Below are 24643 nucleotides of genomic sequence, written 5' to 3' on the forward strand. Positions count from 1 at the left end.
CCTTTAACTCATTAAAATCCTTACGAGCAAATATGTTTACCAAATTAAACAATATATAGGGAGCTGCTCTGACAGTTATGTCTCCACTTAAAAAAGCAGAAAAACACATCAGCAAATGGAACCTATGCTTAAGAAGCACAACTTACATAACTAACTATTAATTCAAACACTATGCGTTTGTGTATATTTATGGATTACCTCAGTTGTACCGAGCAGAGTAACAGTAAAAACTAATTACTGCAATTCAGATACATGTTATCTCTTCAAAAATAAATTAGTTTACAAAAATTAAAATTTTTGCATGGAAAATATGTGTGTGTATGTGTATGTATGCCTTAATGCCTAAACTCGTGTTTAATTGCAAACATTCAACATTTTGATTAATAATCCTAAACAAATGTATTTAAACCAATGTGGTCACCAACCAGCTTGCTCATTCGCTCACTTTGAGCGAGACGTCTTCCATGTTCTAATTTTTTATTAATTTCTTTAGCTGCTATCGAAATATAATGGGACACAGTTGCGTGATTTTTTTTTGTATTTTTTTTTTTTTTTTTGATTAATCCACAAGAACCCGACTGGCTAAGCGTCGACGCTGCTGATTGCCGCTCGCATACTTCTGACGAATTCAACTTTCTAGCTGCCGATTGTTGTTGCCCAAGCCACTATTGCTGCCAGCTGTGGACAATTTAGTTACATCCGCTGAAGATGTTAACACTTTTGTCGTAACCGCAACGCCACTCGCACTGCTATGAGTTGTGGGTGCTGATGATGTTGATACTGCAGCCGAGACCGAAACGTTGGATGGCGGCTGCACACTACTATTGCCGTGGGATGTTGTCGGCGCGATTGATGTTGCTGGCGTAGAGTCCGCTATCGGCGCGTTAGTACCGCCGCTACCGCCACTGCCACTGGCACCGGCGACAATGCTGTTTGCACCACCACTGCTGCCGCTGAAAGTCACTTTGTAACGATTGTAAACACGATATGGTGTGCGTTTCACATCGTTTTGTGGTATCACTTTTGTTTTCAAAGCCCAGTTTACACTACTGCTATTTGGCACTGTCTTGCCAAGCAACCAATCGGCGCATTGTTGTTGCAGTTGATCGCTTACATGTTCCGCCAACCACTTCTGTGTAAAACGTTGGAACAGTTTCTGTTTGCGCTGCGTTACGAACGAATGGGACTGCAGGGAATAAACGAAAACCAAAAATAAAACAGTTAGCAAAGTAAAAAAAGAAATTGACTCTATGACTTGAAATGGCCGATAATAGAGGTGTTAGGGAACATCCATCCGAAAATTTCAGTGATACCATCGCTAAAGAAGTTTAACTTCACAATACATACACTAAATTACTCACCAGTTTTGCGCGCCGCACTGAGTCCCATTTGAACAGTTGGAGATTCTTGTTAATTGTGATCACTTGACGGCCGGATGAGTTGAACTTGATTTCGTCGCGGTCATTGACAAAATACTTCTCTGCGCCACTGCCCACCACTATGCTTCCCACGCGCTCTGGCGGTCGTTTGTTCCAGGTCCAGAGTGGTTCGCCGGCGCCTACAGTCGGTGGGTTATTGTTTTTAGTTGATAATGAAGCGCTATCGGGTGTTGCGGCACCGCCGCTGCCAGCACTTCCACTCACAACACTGGATCGTAGCGCATCGGCCGTAGCGTTTGATGTGGATGCAGCAACAGATGCATTAGCTGTTGAAGTGGCTTTCAATTGCTGCAAACGCGCCTGTTGTTCGGCACGTAGGCAAGCCATGCGTTTGTTACGTTTAAGGAAACGAGCCTTGCGCGTGATGTGCGCATCCTAGGAAAAAAAATATATAGTAAAGAAGAGATACCAGGGATTAGTAGACATATTTTTACCGCTGCTTTAAATAGTTCAGTAAAGTAGTTCTTGCAAACTGCTTAAATAGTTTCAATACAAATTTGGTATTTAGCGTTCAGTGGAGAATTAAAAAAAAAAGTGGTAGACAGAACGTCCGAGTTATAAAATTATAAATCACTGCGCATGCAAACAACTTAACTTTAAACATGAAATGTAACTTAAAAGCAAATTTAAATGTAATGTTTCTACTAACGAGCAGCACACGAAATAATGTAACACACATATTTTTAAATAACATAAGGAAATAAGTTCGCGACGGATAGAAACCTTAAAATGAAATAAGTACCAGGTCAAACGAGATTTTTTGCAAAAATTTGTATCGTTTGCATTTGAAAAATTCACGTAACATCAAAACGAAATCAATAATGTTCATTATGTAGGGCTTGACAAATACGAAAGGCCGTCTTCAACAAAAACACTTTTAAATAAAAACTATTTGCTTCACGCAGCATCAGTTGAAAACAGCTCAGCTAAAGTTTTACCCGCCAGATGGCGATACGGCACATAGATATTCGAAATATGAATTGGAAAAGGGAATGGAAATACTTAAAAAAAAAAATATGTATCCGCTAGACTCGTGGGGACAAACATTTCCAATATTACTACAAAAACGCGTATACAAATAGTCTTGCCCAGTTCGCGGAGTCTTGCAATTAAGTAATCGCAGTCAAAATCCACTTCTGTTTTTTGTAACGTAAGCGCCAATCTATTATTATTATTATTATTATCTTTAAATCGCTACTACCAACAATTTTATTTTTTTTTACTGAATTAAATTGCTATGCAAATCTAGAAAACCTTTTTCAATTTTTTTTGTAACATTTTGTCATACAAGGGTAACGTAACGCCAGATTGGAAATACCCATACACCGGTGCCACACGATGCGTTCAAAAATTGTATCGCAGCAAGCACACAATTGATCGCACGATAGGAACGACTCGTTCGTTGTAGAGCTCTGAAAGGGAATTAATAATTCACCTCGTCCATTGTTCCCCATATTATACGAATTAAAGTATCCGGAATAAAAAGATTCCCATATAAATGATGAAGCTCCGCAGTGTATCGTATCGCACCTGTTTGAGGGACTTGGCTTTTTATAGTTATCGCATCAAAAATGATATCGTATATCACCGCTAGCATCGCATGTGTTGGCGGCCACCTTTATACTCAGTACTTCGAAAATTCTTTGATTCGAAAAAAATCAAGAAGCTAGAAAAATAAAAAATCATAACCTACTGCAGCTCATAAAAGCTAGAACTACTTTAAAATTGAGCAAGTCGATTTTTCAAAAAATAAGCCCCGTCTTGCGTTTTTAAGCGGACATAAAATAAAAAATTCGTCGAAACGTTTTTATCTCTTGTGTATTAATAAAACAATGCACATTTTCGTAAAATAGTTGTAGACACAATTCAGTTTCTGTGCATAGTAGTCATTGTTATGTATAAAAAAATATTTGGTTATATTAACTTTAATAATATAACAATATTTTTTGGCGCTTACACTTTTGTTAAGTGTTAGGATGCAGCAAAAACGTCAAAAACGCTGCATTATATGGTTTTGGGTGAAGGATGAACCATATTTTTATACAACAAAAAAAAAAATAACACAAAAATATCAAGTTTAAAAGCCTTGCAAATATTTAATAAAAACCACCATATACTCAGTTTTGCGCTATAGTGTATTTGTGTATCCAGCTCAATGAGCCTACCTCATTGGCTCGTGAGTTAAGGGTAACTCAGGCCATTCGGCTGTCTCATAGCGTTCCATTAGTTTGAAATTATTGAATATAATCAAATTAATAAAAAAAAGACACAAACTTTTCTGGCACAGAAAATAAAAAATTGTTCCATAAATAGACAGCTCACCCTAATGATAAACGATCTGGAAGTTGATATGATCCAGCTTTCCTCTGGCTTAGAGTTAACAATCGTGGTTCTCACTGAACCGATTTTTCATACCAACACGCAGACGCTTCACTCATTCTTAACGTAACGTTTGTTCTCTAGCAGAACGTTCCCTAGACTTTTGTTCTCATTTGATCCTTCTGGAAAACGTTATCGATACTTTCGTTCTTATTTTGTTCCCCTTGTGAACTTTCCTAAGAGTTTTGTCCGCATTTTGTTCTTTTTGAGACGTTCCCCGAGATTTTTTCCCCCGTTTGAATCTTTTGTGGGAACGTTCTAGACATCACATTTTGTTCTTGGGCAGAACTAAACCAAAACTGGAACGCGTTCTCGGCCCCTCGCCAAAAATGTCAAGTAGGCAGAAAGAAAATTGTTATGAGTTTCAGTAAAACACGAGAGCCTCAACTCAACGAGGAAAAGCTGTCAAAATTGTATTACAAAAAAAAAAATCGTTAAATAAAAGTTGCTGTAGTTTTTAAACAAAACGGCCAAGTGCCTTAGTAATAGATTACTGGATTTGAGCTGCTTCGGCCGCTAAGTAGCAACGTGCTTACATTCCTTTACGTTTCCTTTACGTTACTTCATTAAGAACGGCATTTAAGCTATATTTTACTAGACAGCTTAATTTTAGCTTTAAGGGAGGAAAAGCTCGGCCCAACCCAACACTAACGTATATGTAAGCGCCAACCTATTATTATTGTTAGCTTAATTTTAGTCAATTTTTTTTTAATTTTGCAGGAGTGGAAAAAATCTTCGTATAGCCATTTCCTTCAAGTTTTTCGCAAATCTTTGAATACAACGTGTTTAAAGCAAAACAACATACGAATAAGAAGGATTCGATCTTTATCAGCCCAATTCTGAATACTCCCGGGAATTTGTTTCTCCCGAGAAATAAATCCTCCAATAATTAACTCCCAGGGAATTTGACACTTTTTTGACAGCTCAACTCGGCCATTTAAAATAAAAAAATCCTCGGGGAATTTTTATTCATGATAGGAGGAAAGGGAAAAGAGAAAAACTCCTGGGGAGTTTCTGTTCAGAATCGGCCTGTATTGAAGGCTTTCGTATTATTTTGGTTTTGACGGATCTTCGGTGCCTCTTTTGGACTTAGCAAAAATGCCTTTCTTTTAATATAAACGAAAAAAAGAAAAAATAAAAAAACAAGTTTCTTAATATTTTTCAAAACAATGCATGCTTCCTATATCAAAACATGAGTTTTCATAACAGAGGTGAACTTAGCAACTTTTCACTCTAAGCTAGCTATATGACATCGTAAATAGACGATTCGTTGAGTCAGACCCCTTGGAAGGAATTCCAAGAAGTTGCAATTCTTTTACGGATTACCACCTCTGGACTTTCAGTGAATGGAAAATTGTACTGATTTCTGATGAAACAGAGTTAATCAGGATTTTACCAGATATAAAAATATTCCAGCATGATAAGCGATAAGGCTATAAAAAACTCTCGCTCTGGTATTTGAGCCGGCTTCGTTGTAAACTAGCTGAACGCAACTGCTAGTCAGCAGTTAATAAACACAACACAACATAATCAATCACACAACACAAATTTCTTTTGAGGCGCCGCGGAGTACGCTTGGTATTTTTTAGTTTTAAATAAAATGTATTGCTTTTCATAAGCAACAAAATAAGCCAAAACAAAAGAAAATCATGGAATGGAGATTTCGTTTCTACCAAAAAATATTGCCTTTTGATTGCCGCTTTGCTTTATCTTTTCGTGTTCCGATTCTAATTAAAGGCAAAGGGTGAGAAAATTGTGTGTTCGTCTCTTAAAATGTCACACTCTTGTAAGGCAAAAAAGGCACATTCTCTGCCCTGTTAAGTTTTGTCAAGGGAGATGGTTGCCCTGAAAATCAGATGGTTGTTTAAAACGACAATATTTCAAAATGGCGCCTAAGATGACACAAAATGATGTGCTGCGTCTAATGGCATAAGTTCCGCCTATTCCACATATAATTGAAATGTTATACTCTCATACGTATTTTTGTTATTAATAATAGTTTGGCGCTTACACATATGTTAGTGTTTGGCCGGGCTTCTCCTCCGAGTTGTGGCGTGCGCCTTGATGTTGTCACACAAAGCGGGGGGACCTACAGTTTTACGCCGACTCCGAACGGCGATTGTATTTTTATGAGAAGCTGTTTTTCATGGCAGAAATACACTCGGAGGTTTGCCATTGCCTGCCGAGGGACGACCGCGGCTAAGAAAAAACCTTTTTCTACATTTTTTGCGATGTTGCTTTGACCAGGGCTTGAACCCAGGCGTTGCGGAGTGGAAGCGCGCACTTTGTTATTACTTCGCAAATAAATACGGATTTTTTAGGCATTTTGATCTGTCATTTATTTTTTTCGTGAACTTATAAGAAAGCGCGCTTGAATTAAAGCACATCATTTCAAACAAGAAATCGTAATTTGTATTACACAATAAGCAACCAAAAAGTAAAAGGATGCATTTCTAATAAGTAAAATAACACACAGAGATATAAAGGTATTACAACAAAATAAAATAATAGACAAAGCAACAGTGTAACACACACACAGTAGAAAACAAAGAGAGCATCAAACATGCGCACACACAGCTCACAATGACGTCACAAATCGCTCAGATCCATTGTTGTAACACATCGCGAAGTGTCGAGTTTTGTCAAATGTTTCGTCATTTCCCGCTTATTTTGTGTCGCATGTTGCCCACTTACCTTGAACTGAATGTGGGTTTATTTAAGTAGCACCCGATGCGTTTATGAATTAGAAATAATATGCTCATCAAACTTGTAACTCAGGACAATGAGCCGTATGAAAAAATAAGCAATTGTTTTTTCTTAATACATCATACATTTTACTCGATTTATTCAAACAAAATTGAAGTACAAGTTTAAGAAAAAACAATTGCTTAGTTTTTATTCATACAGCGCAATGTATTAAAAAAAATGTGAAACTGAAATACCCTCCCTTTACATTTCTTTGTACCAAAAATAACACAGTACCACTTTTCCAATTAATGAAATATCCGTGTGAGTTTCTTTATAAAAACAATCGCATATATGTATGTATTTATTCGCTCAATATTACTTATAGTTTGGCGGCGTATCCGCAATAACTTTAACCTACACTTCAAAACTATTCCAACTAGTTTCCGATTGCTTTTGTATCTTAATAAATGCTATCAACTTATTATATTATTGAATATTTAAAAGTGTTTTGCCAAGTATTCGGTTTCTACATACATATGTACATATTTGAAAATTTTTATGTAGTGTTAACTGTATACACAAAAGGTTAAAATCTACATTTAGAGATAACAAGTTGCTTAAAAACTTGGGTGGCGGCTTCGTACCTATTTGTGTATGCATATTCTATCCTACTCATACATATGACTCATACATATGTATGCCAAAAAGTTATGGTTTCTTACATATTCATACACATTTTATATACATCACATTGGTATATATTTACAAGTTTTACTTGATAGTGTCAACATAATGAGCAAAATCGTTTGAGCAACAACCAATGGCACAAATTATAAACAAACATCATTAAAAAGATAAAAGAAATAAAATATATAAAGTAAATTATGAAACTATACCACCTCACAGTTCGAAACAGTAAAACAATACATTCACTTTAAAATAGATTCCCTACAGGTAAAGGTTATTCGTTGGGTTTTGTAGAAGAAGGGAAACATGCAAAAAAATGTTTCCTCGGAAATTTCGAACTTTTTATAGGGTGCTGAGCCCCGTGCGAATAAAAACTCAGATATGTCAGCCTCCCCCCGAGTCCATTTTCAATAGTTTTTCCGATACGTTTTCCCTCTCATAGTGGAATAATATGATAAATTGGGACAGCCAGTTGGATGTACGCTTTTTTGAGCGAAAGATGTAAGGCCCAGGATACGGACTGAGAGAGGTGTAAGCTGAGTATCGCGCGGAGAGTATCCACATGCCGGGCACTCATTGGGGATATTGGGGTCGAGGCTGGACAGGTAGCTGCGAACTAAAAACACGTCTTTACACTTCGGCTACTCGTTATTTTTTTCAGCTTAGATCCTCATTCTTCGGAACTGATAACATCAGTACTGCAAGGCTATGTGGCTTTTGCACAAGCGGGAAGAATTTCTTGGCATGTTTTCTTAAATTCATTACTCAAATCACAAGACTTCACAAGTTCTCACTGAAAAGGGTTAACATGAAAGTCAAATCAAAGAAAAAATTGTGATGAGAAATTGTCAAATAAGTGTACCGGAATAGAATGTCATTGTTATCAATAAGGCTGCGGGTAATTATTACCTTGCTTTTGCAAAAGATACTACTTTATGGTAGTCGAATTTGTAAGAAATGCTTTTAAAATTAAGACTTGTCACAAACTGCGAAATAACACAAGCGACTTATGAATAAAAAAAATTAACCAGTTAGGGAAAGCCACTTTTTAATAACAACTGAAAAGGCACAAGGCATGGAAAATACAAAAAGTGTAAAGAAATGTTAAACACAAAAAAAACAAATATGGTGTGTGCAGCGCTAGTGTGTTGCTGCGTTTCCTTTTGTTATAGTTTTTAATCTGCAAATTTTCTATTTTCAAAATAGTACAATATTAATGTGCATGTGTGCTCCGTGTGCTGGGGATAAACTATAAGTAATGCTATTTACAGATGTGTATATCACTTCCGTTTCACTTGCATCTTTTTGCAGTTACTTTTTGTAATAACTTTTTATGCGATAGTTATGAAAAAACTAGATTCGGTTTAACTTTACAATATTTGACAGTTATTTTCATTGGATATTTAAGCCTTGTTGGGGGGTTTGACCTGGTACGAAAAATTTGAAAAAATGAGAAGAAATTCAAAAAAGCTTTAATTAGTGATTTGAGGCGATTTATACGATTCAAAATTGAAGAATGAGTGTACTTTAGGCGAACCATTGCTCAAAATCATGTTTAAAAAAGGCAACAAAAAATAGTGTTTAGTACATCAAAAAACACTACACTCAAGTGGTTTCAGCAATGCAACTAAAAAATGGCAGAGTATCAAAAACAAATTCTTCAAAAGAACAAATATGCATTTACAACAACAATCAAAACAAAGGCTTCTTAAAATTTCTTTGGCATTTGGCCTCCTATAAAGTGTATAAGGAACGGTCAAATTAATACAAGGATTAGATGAAATTTGTTGGAAAGTTGACACGTCGTGTATGAAAATGGGCTTTGAAAGCGAAAATCAAGAGCTGAATTTCTACGCATATTTCGGGCCTGTTCGAGGCGCGGCATCACTGCCCTAATGATGAAAAATGGCAACATTGTTGCAACTGATAATACATTGCTAGAAATTCACACCGAACGTAATACTTTAATAATTCGCGCAACACTGCGGTTGTGATTGCAACTCGAACAAGCCCTACTTATCTGCGCTTAAAATATAGCGCTGTAAGCGACAAACTTTATGTGCGCTTAAAAGGAAATTTTCGATGTTTGATTTTTTACACGTTAAGGGCAGATGGACACCAGTAAAAGAATTATATGTGTACTTTACATATAATTTTATTTTATAGATATTATCTTCAGTTTATTCAAACATAAAATAATATTTTAATGAAACAACTTCATATTTTATAATTATTTCAATCTATTTTATGTGTTAAATGACGAATGCTTTTATTTTCTTTTCCTTTGCGAATCACGATTACTCGAACCTCATGACCGAGGAACCATTTTGCGACTGGAAGTTATTTCATTCCTTGGATAACGATTTTCTTGTTCGCATGGTATGAATAACAACGTTTTACCGCTGGAATTTCCAAATACACCCTCCAACAAAAGATAGCACATCTATATTTTTTATCAGTTTTGACTACGTTTCTTTTGATTTTCTAAGGTTCATTATTTTTGTATAAAAGCATAGCTCTTTATCTAACAAATACCATATAAACCTAAATTTCAAACTTTTCACAAAAATTATATAAATTCCACAAACTTTTCATTCCAAATCCTTGTATCATAATTTTAATTTCTAGAGTAATTTTTGGTATGCAGTTTAAAGTGCAAGTTTTAAGTTTCTAAATATTAACGTTGATTTTTGATATATTTTTTTTTGTTTTTGTTGCTGATCCACCCTTTTCCATATAAAAAATTATTGTGTATGGAAGAAAATGGTGAAAATGTAAACGGTAGAAATGTCCTAAAAATTTGCGAATATAGTGCGCAAACAATGTTTCTACTTCTGGATATCCATTTTTCCCAAGGTGAAAAGATTTTATTTGTTTTCTAAAGCTATACACTTTTTACTTTAAATCAAAGATCCCTTTCACCAATGGCGGGTTTGCCATAGAAGCCGAATAACTCTCCAATAGTTATGGTGGGCATCTGGATCAACAATGTTGAAACGATTTTCATCATTCAAAATAGCGTTTTTCAATTCTTCCTACAAAATTTGTAATGTTTTTAAATTGTTAAAAAAGCATTTTCGCGCCATAGAGTGGGCTGTGGTTTACCGATTTATTTTTTTCGTCTTAAGGGCCTAAACTGTGTTTCATCATTTATTGTGAACTTTTACTTGTTACAGAGAGATTCAAATACATATCAATTTTTATGGTAAATCTGCTGTTCATAGTAGCTAACCTTTGGATATGTCGTTCGGGGGTTACTCTTTTGGGGTTTGTATAGGGCCACCAAAAGCCTGTAATTTCAATAGTCTCCGGGATTTTTAAAGAAACTTCTTATTACATACTTCAGCAGTTATGTAGCTACCTTGCATTCCACAAAAATTCAATCGTTATATTTCCGGGCTCTTCTTTAAATAGTTCAGTGCTACGGGATATTATTGTTAAAATAATAAAACGGTTTTATTATGAAAATAGCTTATATATGTTTAAGGTTTTACCACACAGTCATTGGTGTAGTTTTCTGTTGAAAATTGTGGACACTGGAGCTGGCGGAGCTGAATAATTCCTTTTGCACAAATAATTAGTTACTATTGAATATTATACTATTGTTTGTAATAACGGAAGCTAAAATTATATCAAGTTTACGTATAAAAATACTTATAAACTAAAGGTTATTATAAATGCATACAGCCAAAAGTTTTGCACTTCCTTCATAGCGCGAAAATGAGGGCAAACATATTACACATATAATTCTTTTACTGGGGTATATGCGTGTAGTGTAAAAAACACGACTATTAAGTGTGTATGTGCATATACATATTATCAGGAAACGCATTTCGATTGCTTCAAGTGCATAATTCGCTTTGTTCGCCGTTCATTCAGTTCTCTCCTACTCGCAATTTTTTCACTTAATGTGTGTATGTACCAACAAAAATCACAAACAAGATGTTTATCACATAAGCATAAAAAATAAACGACAATACCACGCTGAATACATCGGTTTGCGTCCGATGTTAAATTTGAATATTCCCAATAAATGTTTTTTATATTCTCGAAAGAATGTTGCACTGGTTTTTCCCTTTAAAATAATGGTTCTGTATTTTATTCCTGGCATGCAACAAATGCCGTTCAGGCAAAATGAAGTGGAACAAGTAAATATAGCAACATTGTTTTGAGAAGTAAAACTTGAACTTAGTAAAATTTAATTTAAATAAAACAAATTAATTAAAAACAAAAATGTTACCTAAGCCTACCATAGTCATAACATAGAAGTTTTCTACTTACCAGTGCGTCATCATCCATGCGTTCCACTTTAATTTCGCTACCGTTAGCGTCAAACACAGTACTTGATATTGCCGATATGCCCACTGCATTCGTATTTGACGCGTTACTCGAGGTATTTACATTACTGGCAATACCAGCCGCACTACCGGTCACACCAGCACTAGGCGAGTTCGTAGAACCAACTGCATTTTGACCAACAATACTATTGGCCCCTGGATTGACCAAGCGATCAACGTATTTACTCCACGATTTCACCTTATTCACAGGTTTTTCGCTATCTTCTACTTCGGTATCGAGCAGCTCGATTGTTACTCGACAGTCAATTTTATACTAAAAGAAAATAAACAATAAATGTGTTAACGGCGGACCGGTAATGTACATGCAACATAAATACTTAAAAATTACTAAAGAAACTTACAATATACACTTTGAAGCAGTTTTCTTCATGGAGACTGGCCTCGGCCTTGCGTTGATACGCCAATTCTTTGGCGTAATTCTTATGCGCATCGCGACAATAACCACCTGCACCGCCGCGTCGCTGCTCATTATGGAACAATTCAACACACTCTAGTGCACCACGTTCAGTGACACAGTTTTGTAGTTGACGCACAGCATTCGAAACCACCTGCAAAAGCAAATAATCATTTATTATACACTCACATACGAATGCTTTGTTGACAAATATAATCGGGTTAAGCTAAGCATTTATTTATTTGTTAAAATAATGAATACATACCTTGTCGAGCGTAAAGGATATGTATGCGTGTATACCGAACATTTCACGCATTGAATCCTCGAATGTATTCGAGTCCATATTGCCATCAAGTACATTCTTAAGCATGTCCAGGAATGTGGGGTAGTAATCCTCGACTTGTATTTCAGATTTCGGTTTCAGTCTTAATGCTGTCGCTGTGCTTTCGCGACGCTTTGAGCGATGGCGCTCCTCTTCGACGGCCAGTAATTGCGCTCGTTCATACATTGTTCGCAAGCGTTCACATAGAATGGTATGCAGGCGCAAGAATAAATACCAGTTGTTGTTGGCAAAGAAAAGAGTGTAGGATTCGTCCTGAAAAGGTGTTGCAAAAATTAACATTTTGCTAAAAATCAAAGGCTGCAAAGCATATATTTATGTGACAAGGCTAGACTATGGCCCTTAACATGAGTTGCATTCGATTTTCGATCTTCGCTGGTTATCGGTTCTAACGTCGTAAATACTAAACACGAGCTCGAAAGGCTGGTTTTACTTGTGAAAGAAAATCCCAATACTCAGTTGGCACGATCTCTGAGAACAAAATCGTAGAGCTGTATATAGTTTTAAAATATTTTAAATAGATTTGGGTCACAGACGCCTCTTTAGACAGTCAGAAGTTTTTAATAAATCTGTAGACAAATTTCTCTACATTAAACATTTTCTACTCCTGCTAGTTTACTAAGCTCTCATCCTCTGACGAATCATTGAAGTAGAACTCGTACTCATTTTTATCACGTTTTTATAAATTCCCTTTCTTTTTTATTTCATTTTAATTTGAGCAAATTTATATAAGTTTGTTCGATTTGTAAACAACCTAAACGAGCGAAATTCACAATAGCGCTATTCTTCATCGAATGAGCGTCATAATACCAAATGAAAATTTGTTCGATCAGCACTTTCGACCAGAGTACATATATACTTGACTTGAAAATTTCCCAAAAAGTGCGTAAACATTTAGATTTGAGAATATTTAGAAATCAATTCGAGTAATTGTAAGCCCTAAACCACCCCCGAGAACCATGAACTCGAAAAAGTTTTGGGCAAAACTTTGAAGTTTACTTACCAAATGCTTGCTTATGGCATGAGGTGGCAATTGTATATCCACGTCCATATCCTGCTTTTCTTCCTTAATTTCAACCTTTATGTCAGCAAGAGAATTACTTCCGCTGGGCTGAGCCAGAGTTGCAGCAGATGCGCTTGTTGATGTAACATTTGTGACCGCGGTTGTGGTATCAGCAGCAGTGCAATTGGTTTTTTCATTTGCCTCCTTCGTCGCGGAGCCTTTTAACGTCGTTGGTGCTGTAGCGTTAGTCGGCGTCCCAACTTGTGCAGTATCACATTTATGGGCAGCTGCACTGTTGTCTCCTGAACTTGTGCTAATTCCAGTACAACTCGATTTGGTTTTATTCTCAGACGTTGTTAGCGCAGTCGATGTCGATGTTAGTACTGTAGTTGTGGTGACTACTGCTGTGTTGGAGTTAGTTGCTGCCTCAGCTGGTGTTCTGCTGCCATTATTGGCATCCTCGGTAGCATTGCTATTGATTACTTGCCCCTTAGCAAGTGCAGGGTTTGAATCCTTCGAGGACGGGGCTTTTTCACCCACAGACAACGTTGTGGGCGGTAATTGAGCGGCATTATTACCGTCCCCACTGGTAGTCGAGGTGGTGCTATTACTGATGCTTATTGTTGCAGTTGATTCACTACTTTTAAGATTTTCCAACAAATTGCCACTTGCTGACGACATTGTTGATGCATTTTTATCATGGGGATCAGTACCATCGGCTTTAGAGCTGCCAGCACCGCTTGATGCATCGGTATTAGATGTGCTCCCACCACTTGCCGTCCTACCTCCCTTGCAGATACCACTACCGGCGGCATGCATTTCCCCCCTGCTACTTGTGACGAGAGAATCAACATCCATCTTTTCGTTGTCATCTATTAAAAATGGGAATACTTTACAAATAAAAACGTGAAGCATGGCAAAGCGCGAAACGAGATAGTGAGGGGGAGTATATTATAGCAGAATAGGAAGGGGTTTATTATTATTGCAGGCAGCGTGCAAATAATTAATTTACATGTGTGTTAATTGTGTTCGAATGGAAAAACAAGAGCATAGGGAGAAAACGCATATAATGGAACAAGAAATGAAAGAATAGACGATGGCACGAATGATTAAATTATACACATACGAGGTTAATGTGTTGTTATATGAAAAAGAAACACAAAAAAAAAATTGTTTTCTAAATTAAATATATCACACAGAGGGGAATAAACTATTTAAATTTTTAGGGCGGTATTATCACTTGCGAAGCGAATGAATTTGGCGAAGCGAACGGTTTGGCGAAGCGAATGGATTGGCGGACGCAACTTAAATATGCATTAAGAGTGTTCTTTTTTACCAGCTTGTGGAAGTTCTTTGCATCGCGAACACCTTTAATGCCTTCCCTGCCCTTAAATTCGCTCCGCCAAACCGTTGGCTTCGCCAAAATCATTCGCTTCGCAAGTGATAATACCGCCCTTAATATTTTCTTAATTGAAGGGATGATGAAATACATATTAAAGAAAAATAATAATGAATTTCAATTTAATGGTTGAATCAAGTTTATTTAAGGCAAACATAGTTATTTACATGCAACGAATAGTCTATACTTATATATATTATCTTGACCAAATGCACTCACCGTCATCTCGTTCATCGTCGCTTAATGGATGGCGTGACGAGAAAAATAGATCGGGAACAAATTGTCGTAAAATGTGCTTGATTTTAGTCTTTTCCTGTTTTTGTATTCCCGTCTGACGCTTAACATGATGAATTAACAAATTCGCAGCATCATCAAGTATAGTTTTATCTTTATATGGCAGCATGAGATGTGGTCCAGTAACGGGTTCACCATTTTCGTCATCTTGATCATGGCGCTAAGCAAAAGCAAAAAAGCAAAAATGTTCAGTATCGTTTAGCTTTGATAATAAATATATGCGTATGAATAAAGAAGTCATACCAAAATTGGAATTAAAAAGTTTGCAATTTTGATGTAACATTGTTGAATTCTGCATATTTTTGAAAAAGTTTGAAATTTGGATTTATATGATTTTTTTTATATAATGAGCTATACCTTTGTAAAAATAACTAATGAGCTTTAAACAAAGTAAAAGCTATCAAAAATAGCCAAAATGTCGCAGGTAGGCACACACATGTATTAATTTCGGCTCTTACAAACAACAGTTATGCACAAGTGTTCTCTAGTATTCAATGTTTATTAGCAAATGAAATTAAATTAAAAAATACTAACCTCATCATATAACGTTTCGATTTCGTTGAATAAGTTTTTGGAGCGTAATGCCTTCATATCGTTCGGCTTGAAATTGATTGCTTGATGATCAAGTGACTTCAAGTAATACTTCTCATTTTGTTCACGCCACACCTTATTGAAGGCCTGGAAAAATACAAAAATTAAAAGATTAGAAGTGTTAAAATATATTTATAGTTTGCGGTATATTCACAAGATTGAAACTAACCTTTTGGGCATCGCGCCATTCCTCCTCTTTGACTTTCAAACGCTTCAGTACGATTGGCACTGCTACGGAAGGATTTTTCTTTAGACCTTGTATTATTTCTCCCGCTTTGTCACCGTATATGCGATGTATAGCGCGTTGATGTATCGTCTGCGAAGTGCCACCCAAGTAATCGTCCAAATAAAATCGGCCCAAATCCTCTGGGGACATGCGTGACATTTTCTTCTGCACACCCTCGAGAACACGGATTGTCGCACTATTAGTTTCAATCACTACATCCAATTCGAAGCGTTCATCTTCCGTCCTGTGAATATTCCTTTCGGTTAGAATTTTTATTGTGTAAAAAGTTAATTAGAGTTTGTTGTGTTTAAAAGAACGAATATTGGGTATGGAAATGCGTTTTTTATTTTATCGTGTGAATATTGAGATTTTACACTCAATGTATGTATGTATGTGTTTAATATGAAGCTATGTACACAACGTCCCCTGGGTAAAAGATTGCCGTATGTTACGCACGAACGTATGACGCTTACGACAAACTTTTACCCAGGCGACAACAAGTATTTAGTGAAACCCCACCTGTAAATTGTTTCCTCGAATTGCGTTTTGCGCGATGTCACAAATGTGGAATCCTCACTAGCCCAAGTCGGGAATGAAACCCACTTGTCATTTAGTACCTCACGGCAAAGCGCTGTTCGTCCAGAACATTTCTTCGGTATAATCGACTGTGGCAGCGCACAATAGGATGCACCAAGTCGTTTACATGATGATAAATCGATATCCTGTGCCAATTCACCACCCTGGTGATTACCTTGTCGATCGTTGAGTGCTGCAGAATTACCAAGACTATTACTTTGCCTATGCGCTGCCTGCATGGGTATTTCCTCCAAACCGAAAATCCCAGATCCCCCGCTCCCAGCACCACTCGCAGACAATTGGGTCACCGGTTGTCCCAGAAATTTAGTAAATCCGCTTAGTAAATCGGGGAATTTACTCAAGAATGGCGTTACCAAATTTAACAATTCAGTCTTCGACACAATCTCCTGATTGAAAAGAGTCAGACAACGCAAGAAATTGTCATATACTTCGGGATTACGCAATGCTTTGCGAACTTTATCGAAAAATGCAGCGTCGGAGATGGTACACTTGCGCGAAGCTTCCGAAAATGATACGTCCTTACAAATTGGTTTGTGCTTTTTAGGCGGTGGTGGGCCACTGCCAAGACCTCCACCACCGCTGCCGCTACCGCCATCATCTATTGCAGGACGGCGCGTTGCCGACAAATGATGATGTGTGCCACCCAGAACTTGCTGTGAATAGTTCATACCCAATCCAGAACGATCCATGGCACCACCACTCATAGCTGTATTGCCTCCGCCGCCCAACGAGACCATACCTGAATTGTAGCTTGGTGACTTCTTAGACGAGTGACTGGAAACGCCGCCAACATTTGTTCCAGGTGCATGCGGATATTTCAGACCACTAAGCGCATGGTGGTTGCTGCGATGCGTGTCTTTTTCATAGCTACGTATTCCTGTCGAAGCGTTCAAATCATGATGGACACCGCCGCTGCTTACAACACCATCATGTAGCACCTTTAAATGAAGTGGGCCGCCACTAGGGTGTAGGGTTATTTGATGTGGATAATCTTTGTCGTAGACGAGATCTCCGCTACGACCGCTTACTGCACTCGTATTAATCACATGATTTTGCGACTGTTGCTGCGTATTGTTGTACGATTTAATGCTTACACTGGTATTTACAGCCGATAAATTGCCCAATACGGCAGCATGCGTACTACTACCAATCTGTGACAATGTAGCGCCGCTATTCAGATGTAACGGAGAGCCAGAGGCTGATGGCAAGGACATGTGATGACCACCACCGCTTCCACTATTTATTGTGCCACTACTGCCGCTACCCAGAGGGCCACCAACTGAGCCAACGTTTGCGCGTTTATGGTCGTTGTGCGATTTAGACATATATTGGGCGCCTTGGTGATTCGTAGCATCCGGAAGAAATTGCCCAAACTCCCGCAGTAAATCTTCGTCTTGACCAAATAATTTTGCTACTTGAGTGTAGACTTCTTGCTCGGTTAGCGTTTTTCCCTGATTGGGACTACCTTCCTTAATCACTTTCTGTTCTTTTTGATAAGTGTGTAGAATTTCGAGGAATTTTTTATATTTTTCTGGTTTATTCTGGAAGCGATTCTGAAAATAGCAACACAAGAATATAAAAAGGTTGTTTTATTGCATAGTTCTAAAATTTATAATTTCTTTCGAATTTAACTTGTATTATATATGCTACTAAACTTACCTTAATTTTATTTACATACGATATGGCATGATTAAACTCGACTGGTTGATTTTGTTGACCAACTGTCTCACCCATGAGTATTGATTGATGCGCCTGCGAAATGTGGTGGAGATTGTGATGCGCATTCCCAACAGTACTCCCACCACCACTACCGCCGCTGCTGCTGTGAATTTGTGGATTCAATTCGCCGAGCGCATTTAGTGTGGGTGGACCGCCGGCTACGCTACTAGTGACCACTGCTTGTGCTATAGTGGCACGCTCTCGGTCTCGGGAAAAATTTTGTGGTAAATGTGCTGCCGCAACCGGTGCCACGGTCACGTTCTGCATTTGCGGTACAGTAGGTGGTGCCGGTGATACGGAAACATGTGCATGCTGAGCCATTGCTGGTCCACTTGGAGAGGGTTGAGAAGCTGATGACTGTAATGCATGTATTGTTGTTTGAGACAACGAAGCCCCACCATGTGTCATAAGATTGACAGCCCCCCCACCACTGCTGCTTGTATTGCCTTGTAATTGGTGATGATCTAAGCTGCTAGAAGCGTTACTAGCATTACTCTGATTTGAAGCGCTGCCTCTGATTAAGGGAGTTTGAATGGTTGAGGAGCCGGTGCCACTGATATTTTGCAGACCGCCATGTAGGCTTGTCGGTGAAGCTGACGGCATAGATACCACAGGAATAGACACGCCCAACTCGTCCGAGTGTATTTCAATTTTATAACCCGCTGGTAGAAACATATTAAAGCCGTAAATTAATTCTGTATGACCTTTAAACAGGGTAGATACTCGCTGTATAACTCCGGGTGTATCAATACAATGCGATTTGAATTCTTTCATTATGTCCAAAAAATTATTGTAGATCTGTGGCTGATCAGCATATTGAAACTTCACTTGATCCAAATAACTCAGAGCGTCCTCAACCTTAAGACGTGGAGGTGCACCTGGCTGACCAGGTTGTGGAGGACCTTGTTGACTCGATGTTGGTGGGGGTGGTGCTGCTTGCTGCACTGTCAAAGTTGGAGGCGCCGCCGTCAATGGGCCCCCACCGCCGCTAACAGAGATATTCTGAGAGGAGCTAATGGTGCGAGTTCGCAGAGAATTTTGCTGAGATCCAGAATTCGACATATTAGTCACAGCGCTTCCCGACACGTGAATTTGCACGGGTCCATCTGATGTAGTTTTCAAATTACCACCGCCACTGGAAGATACGGAGGACACATTGTAGGCTGAAAGGAAAGAAAACAGTTTAACTAGATATTCGATTCGAAAACTAAATAGACAGGTTTGTTTTAACACGCAGCATATTTTGTTCTGGTTTGTTTAAGACAAGACAAGAGAAGTACCTCGGGTCACTAAACCTGCAGCCGAATCGCGTGCACTCGATATGACTTAACAATCTACTGGATATCATAAGCGAGGTAGGACTGGGCGAGGTGCTCATAAAAAAAAAAAAAAATTGATCATGGGTTATATGGAAGAAAATGCGGAACACCCTCCACAAAAAAAAAAATCAAAAAAATCAACGGTAGTTTTTAACGACTTGAGACTTGAGACTTCAATTGAATGGACTACAAGAACTGCATACCCGAAAATATTCTAAATATTCCGATTAAAAATTTGGAAATTTTGATGACGATTTTTTGAAGTTTGATTATTTTTTTTTTTTCAAATTTTGTAAGCTTTGAAACTTTTATTATTGTGGTTTCCGTTACAAATTTGACGATTTTTTATTTTGATAAATAAATAAAATTAAAAAAAAACCTAATTTGCAAACAATATCATTTTGTATATCGTTTCTAATTAGTTGAACGCAGGTGTACGTCTTTAGCATAGTTGTATGGTTAATTTTTAATTAATAAATTAAACAAGAAACTGGAAAAAATTAAAAAAACGGTAATAATCCTCCCACGTTTCTATAAATGGACTAAAAAGTGGAAAATAATTTTTTGTACTTCCATAGAATTTGTTTCGATAACTTTTGATTTTAAATTTTTTTGCAAAACTCATTATAAACAATTCATGAGATTGAAAATGTAATGTAATAGACTTAAATTGATATGAAAAGTATCGTGGAAGAAATAATAGACTTTTTACTTTGACCAGCTTTGGCTATATTTATTTTCTTATTCGATGTTTAATATTTTTTTTTTTTTTATAAAAGTCTGGCGCATTATATAAGAAGCACCATATAAATCCACATTTTAAGCTTTGTATAAAAATTCAGTATATTTTATCAAAATCCTCCAAAAATCTCAAACTTTTTGTTCAGAATTTTTAGAAAAATTTTGGGTGTGCAGTTTTATAGCCCATTAAATTTTAGTACATTAAAGTGCAAATATGAAGACGCTAGAAATATAATATCGCTTTGATTTTTAATATATTTTTTTGCTGACTCTGCTAGGCAAACTTTATATGAAAGGAAATGGACAACCCCGTCAGCAAAAAAAAAATATTGGAAATCAAAGCGATTTTCTGGCGTCTAAATTTTAATGGGCTATAGAACAGCGAACCTAAAACTCTAAAAATTCTGAATAAAATATTTTGATTTTTTGGGGGAATTTTAATAACTCTTGTACAAAGTTTGAAATGTGGATTTATATGGTGCTTTTTATATAATACGCTACACTTTTATAATTAAAAAATATGAAACATATGAAAAATATAGAAACGTGGTACATTAAAAGGTTTTTTTATTAATTTTTTTCTACTTTTTAGTCTTGCCTGTATAAAAATTTCCAATAGATATTAAAATAATGCAACGATATTCTGCTATTGTATTTTATGAAACTGACCTTTTATTTATTTTATTGAACCTTATGAATAGAAACTAAGCAATTTCTTTTGCTTTAAATTTCAGACCTTTTACTGGATTTATCCAAAGAAATTTAAGTAAAAATTTGAATTTTTAAGAAAAAGCAATTCTTAGCCCACTTGCAGAACAGCAATTTATACAAATATATATGTATGTGACACGTAAAGTTAAAAGGGACCTACGGTCAGTAAAAGTCGGTTTTCACTTTTTCATCGACTCTTATAGTAAACGGGCCACTCTTTCCAATGCAATAAACCAGCGCTTTCTAGCTGCATTAGTTTTTTCACAATTTCACTTCAAAGTTAGGTACTTTCACAAAAAAAATATCAAATCTGACAAACTATTCTGAAATTAATCAAATTCGCTTGAAACTCGTTACTCGGGGGTTTTCGAACATCGGAAAATTTTAAATTTTTTCCGCCATATTGGATCCGCCATTTTGAATTTTTAAAAACGAACATCAGCGTAATCAGCGACCCCGAAAACCCCCGAGTAACGAGTTTCAATCCATTAAAACGTTCAGAAGCATCAAAATCAACTTGGTAAACTTCAAAGTCGTTTTTCTCGAGATCTTTTTTTCTGAGCGTAGGTCCCTTTTAAATTTACGTGTCACATATATATATATAAATCGAAGTTTACTGTTTAAATTGGTAAAGCCCACTTGCAGAACCTCAGGTTATCTACATACATAACTCGAAGTTTACCGGTTAAATTGATAAATTGGTTTGCACAATCAATTAGAGTCAAATGTTTAAATATTTAGCCCACCAATTTTCGAAGGTTGACTTGCTAACCTGACATGTCAATTCTGTCGGTAAAAAGAATACAAAAATTTCGCTTACAAAAAAGTTTAATTTAAAAAATATTTTTGAATACATATGTTTGTGTGTATGTATGCATGTATGTATATGCACATATTCATTTTTGTGCCTTCAGCTCTCCGAAGTGTGGCTGGCGAATTTGCAATTTGAACCTATTTGATATTTTATATTCAAATTCAAATAAAAAATGTAAGCAAAAGTCAAAAAAGAGAATTTTTAATTTTGAAATCCCTCGGGTTACATAACGCTGGGCCAGTTTTCAATGCTGCAATACACTGTCTGGTATAGGAGTATACAAAATTAACTCTTGAGATACTTAACTCTCTATTTATATATTTAACTCTGAATGTTCTGCAAGTGGGACTTACGTTTTTTTATAAGGCCCATTGTCTCTTTCAACCAGTATGTATGTATGTATACATATGAGCAGCAAGATATTTCATTTAAAGAAATCCATCCACCCATATGAACATTTAAGGTCAAATGGAACTATGGTGTGCAGTGTCGTGTCGTGCAGTTCCGCTCCAGCGTAGTGCTTATTTTTAGGCGCAGTAATAATGCGAATATTAAACATTTAAATACTGCCGACGAGGTAGGTGTCTATACCAGTTTTGCATATTCTACATACTGTTACTTATAAAATTGAGCGTACGGCTTTTTTGGTTAATATTCGCAATGTTTTAGATGCTAAAGTTTTTCTGTTAAGTCTGTATTAAAATATCAATTATATTTTAGCAAACCCCATTTAAATTCAAGAGTGAAACTGTGTACGAAAATTAAGAAAAACCTGTAAAGTTTCAGCAAAATCGAAAACTTTTTATGACGAATTTCATAGAAAAATCAGGTATGCAGTTTTATAGCCCATTAAATTTTAGTATAATATTGTGCAAGTTTCAAATCAGTAAAAATTCGCGCTGATTTTTGAGAATTTTTTTACAACGCCATTTTTTCCATACAAAGTATTTAAATTTTTTTTGTATACTCATCAATTTTGTTAGTAACAGTACGTAGTATGAATTTTATGTTCTTTGTTATAATTCTATTTTCTATAATATCTTAACAAACAAGAATCCATAATAATATAAACGTAGTAATAATAAAAAATGATGAAGCTTACGAACTTTGTAAAATTCTAATTCGATTCGATGAAAAGTACGCAGCATTTAAAAAACTAACAACAGTTCCTACACTAAAGTAAAATTTATGGCCCGTAAGCATAAAGAAGTTTGAATCAGGTTTTAACATTTGAAACTCTATTAATATTTAAAAAAATAAAAATGAAATAATAAAAAAATAAAAAGTTTTGTCTCTAAAACGACGTTCTAAGTTTAAAAAAAGGCTGAAAGAATAAAATAATGTCTAAATTGATGTTTTGTTCTCCAAAATTCAAAAATTTAAAAATGTAATCTTAAATAATATTTCGAGATTCTGTAATTTTGGTTAATATCTATTCTATCTATTTATTTCCTATATATAAAAATTATTAACGTGTGTACGTGCTTTTTGTAGAGAATGCTACAATTCCCGACAGTTTCTCTAATCGTCTTCTAATCGACCTTAGATAGATCGATAATAAAATGAGGTTTGCACCGCGACCTAGAAGAGGTCTACCTCCTCTAACCCTAAGTCCCTGAGAAAGTTCAACAGTACCTTTGGGGATAGGGAGTGAATGTGCTTAAGCTGTGGCCACATTGGTCCTTAACATCTCTCACGTCTCCTGCAGACTGAATCACACTCGGTGAGAATGTGTAGAGGTGTCTCGCTTCTACCTTAGTGAATCACATTAGAATTCGAATCGTTTTCTTATCGCTCTCTAACCTAAATGTCTGCTGGGTAAGTACTAGTTCATTTCCAATGAATGACGCCGTTCAGTGTCATTCTAGCAAAAACTCCTGTAGTAGCATGTCTCCGATTGACTAATATTTAAAATCTGCTTTAAATTGAAAACTTTCGAGGTAATTTAATTGACGTTGCAACTTACAACTATGACAACGTGTCTATAATTATACGTTAATCTTAGTGTTTCGTCTACTTACAAGTTGAATACTGCACAGCCTGTGTGGGAACAGCTCCTGCATTGCCCGTGCCCGCAACTCCACCGCCAGAGGTAACAACTGTTCCTCCAGTTAACTGCACTGTACTGCCGCTGTTGCCACCACTACCGTGACTTGTTGCACCGCTGCTACTACTATCCACTAGTCCGCCAGTATTTTTCAAATTGGCCGATGCTGGTGTTGTCGATGGCAAGTAAGCAATCGTTTGGGCACCGCCATGTTGCGGTGTTAAAAGTCGGTGATGGGGCATGGACCCGCCAGCGATACCTCCAGATAGTCCAACACTTAAATTGGCACTACCGTGGCTACCAGGGACTACATTTCCAAGATTCACAGTGTTGCCAGGGTTGGAGGTGCCCACAATACCACCGCCAGTGACTCCACCACCACCTCCACCGCCACTGCCGCCCACTCCACCAGGGCCAGGTCGCGTGCCATATTGGACTTCATCCACACGCGTACGTTTCATCATTTTGGTTGCAATTTCTGCAGTTAAATGTCGTCGTTCTCAATACGTACTGTATGCAGTAGTTTGATGACGTTTAACGAATTTAATATATATATATGTATTTATATATTAAGGGAAAGCCAGCGACACCGTTTTATTGTACGCTTTCCCAATGTATGTGGTATTTTCTGATACTTCGCTTAACTATCAAAAGGTTGAAAGTTAACTTCCCTTTCTTGAATTCTCGACTCCTTTTTTTGAAATGTATATATTAGTGGATTATTTTGTTGATATTTATCTTTACGGAATTTCTGCGGCTTTTGTTGTTCAGAAAAGTAACTGCTGCTGCGTTGTTTTCTCATTGCGCTGAGCGCGAACGTCGGTTCACAGAAAACAAATTGGAAATTGGAGTTTGGTAACTTTTTCTACAACCTTTGCTTCTGAATTCTGGTTCCGC

General features: G+C 36.8%; 1 protein-coding gene across 2 annotated transcripts; it reads right to left on the bottom strand.

The window, feature by feature from the left end:
- Positions 1-528: 528 nt before the first annotated feature.
- Sin3A (SIN3 transcription regulator family member A) lies at positions 529-24230 on the bottom strand. 2 transcript variants are annotated; one of them, XM_017620880.1, is made up of 12 exons: positions 23721-24230; positions 18055-19277; positions 16318-17948; positions 15742-16042; positions 15516-15659; positions 14907-15141; positions 13289-14160; positions 12211-12540; positions 11893-12099; positions 11475-11804; positions 1362-1814; positions 529-1186 (listed from the first exon to the last, which is right to left on the bottom strand). In XM_017620880.1, the coding sequence occupies exons 1-12, from the start codon at positions 24208-24210 to the stop codon at positions 629-631; spliced, it is 6774 nt and encodes a 2257-aa protein (XP_017476369.1). In that variant the 5' UTR covers positions 24211-24230; the 3' UTR covers positions 529-628. The 2 variants fall into 2 exon arrangements, with proteins under 2 accessions (XP_017476369.1, XP_017476361.1); XM_017620872.1 differs by having other exon boundaries at positions 15742-16054.
- Between the last annotated feature and the right edge of the window lie 413 nt (positions 24231-24643).

The sequence above is a fragment of the Rhagoletis zephyria genome, unplaced genomic scaffold (assembly GCF_001687245.7).
Source record: "Rhagoletis zephyria isolate East Lansing unplaced genomic scaffold, Rhagoletis_zephyria_1.1 Rzeph_scaffold_00040, whole genome shotgun sequence".
Taxonomy (NCBI): Eukaryota; Metazoa; Arthropoda; class Insecta; order Diptera; family Tephritidae; genus Rhagoletis; species Rhagoletis zephyria.

What these genes read in the sequence shown, in the direction of transcription:
- Sin3A (XM_017620872.1), bottom strand. Translation starts at nt 24,210, where the DNA reads ATGATGAAACGTACGCGTGTGGATGAAGTCCAATATGGCACGCGACCT. An exon ending in TCGAAACGTTATATGATGAG is followed by an intron (nt 15,142 to 15,515) that starts GTTAGTATTTTT and finishes GCTTTTGCTTAG; the next exon opens with CGCCATGATCAAGATGACGA. An exon ending in ACTGCTTCAAAGTGTATATT is followed by an intron (nt 11,805 to 11,892) that starts GTAAGTTTCTTT and finishes ATTTTCTTTTAG; the next exon opens with TATAAAATTGACTGTCGAGT.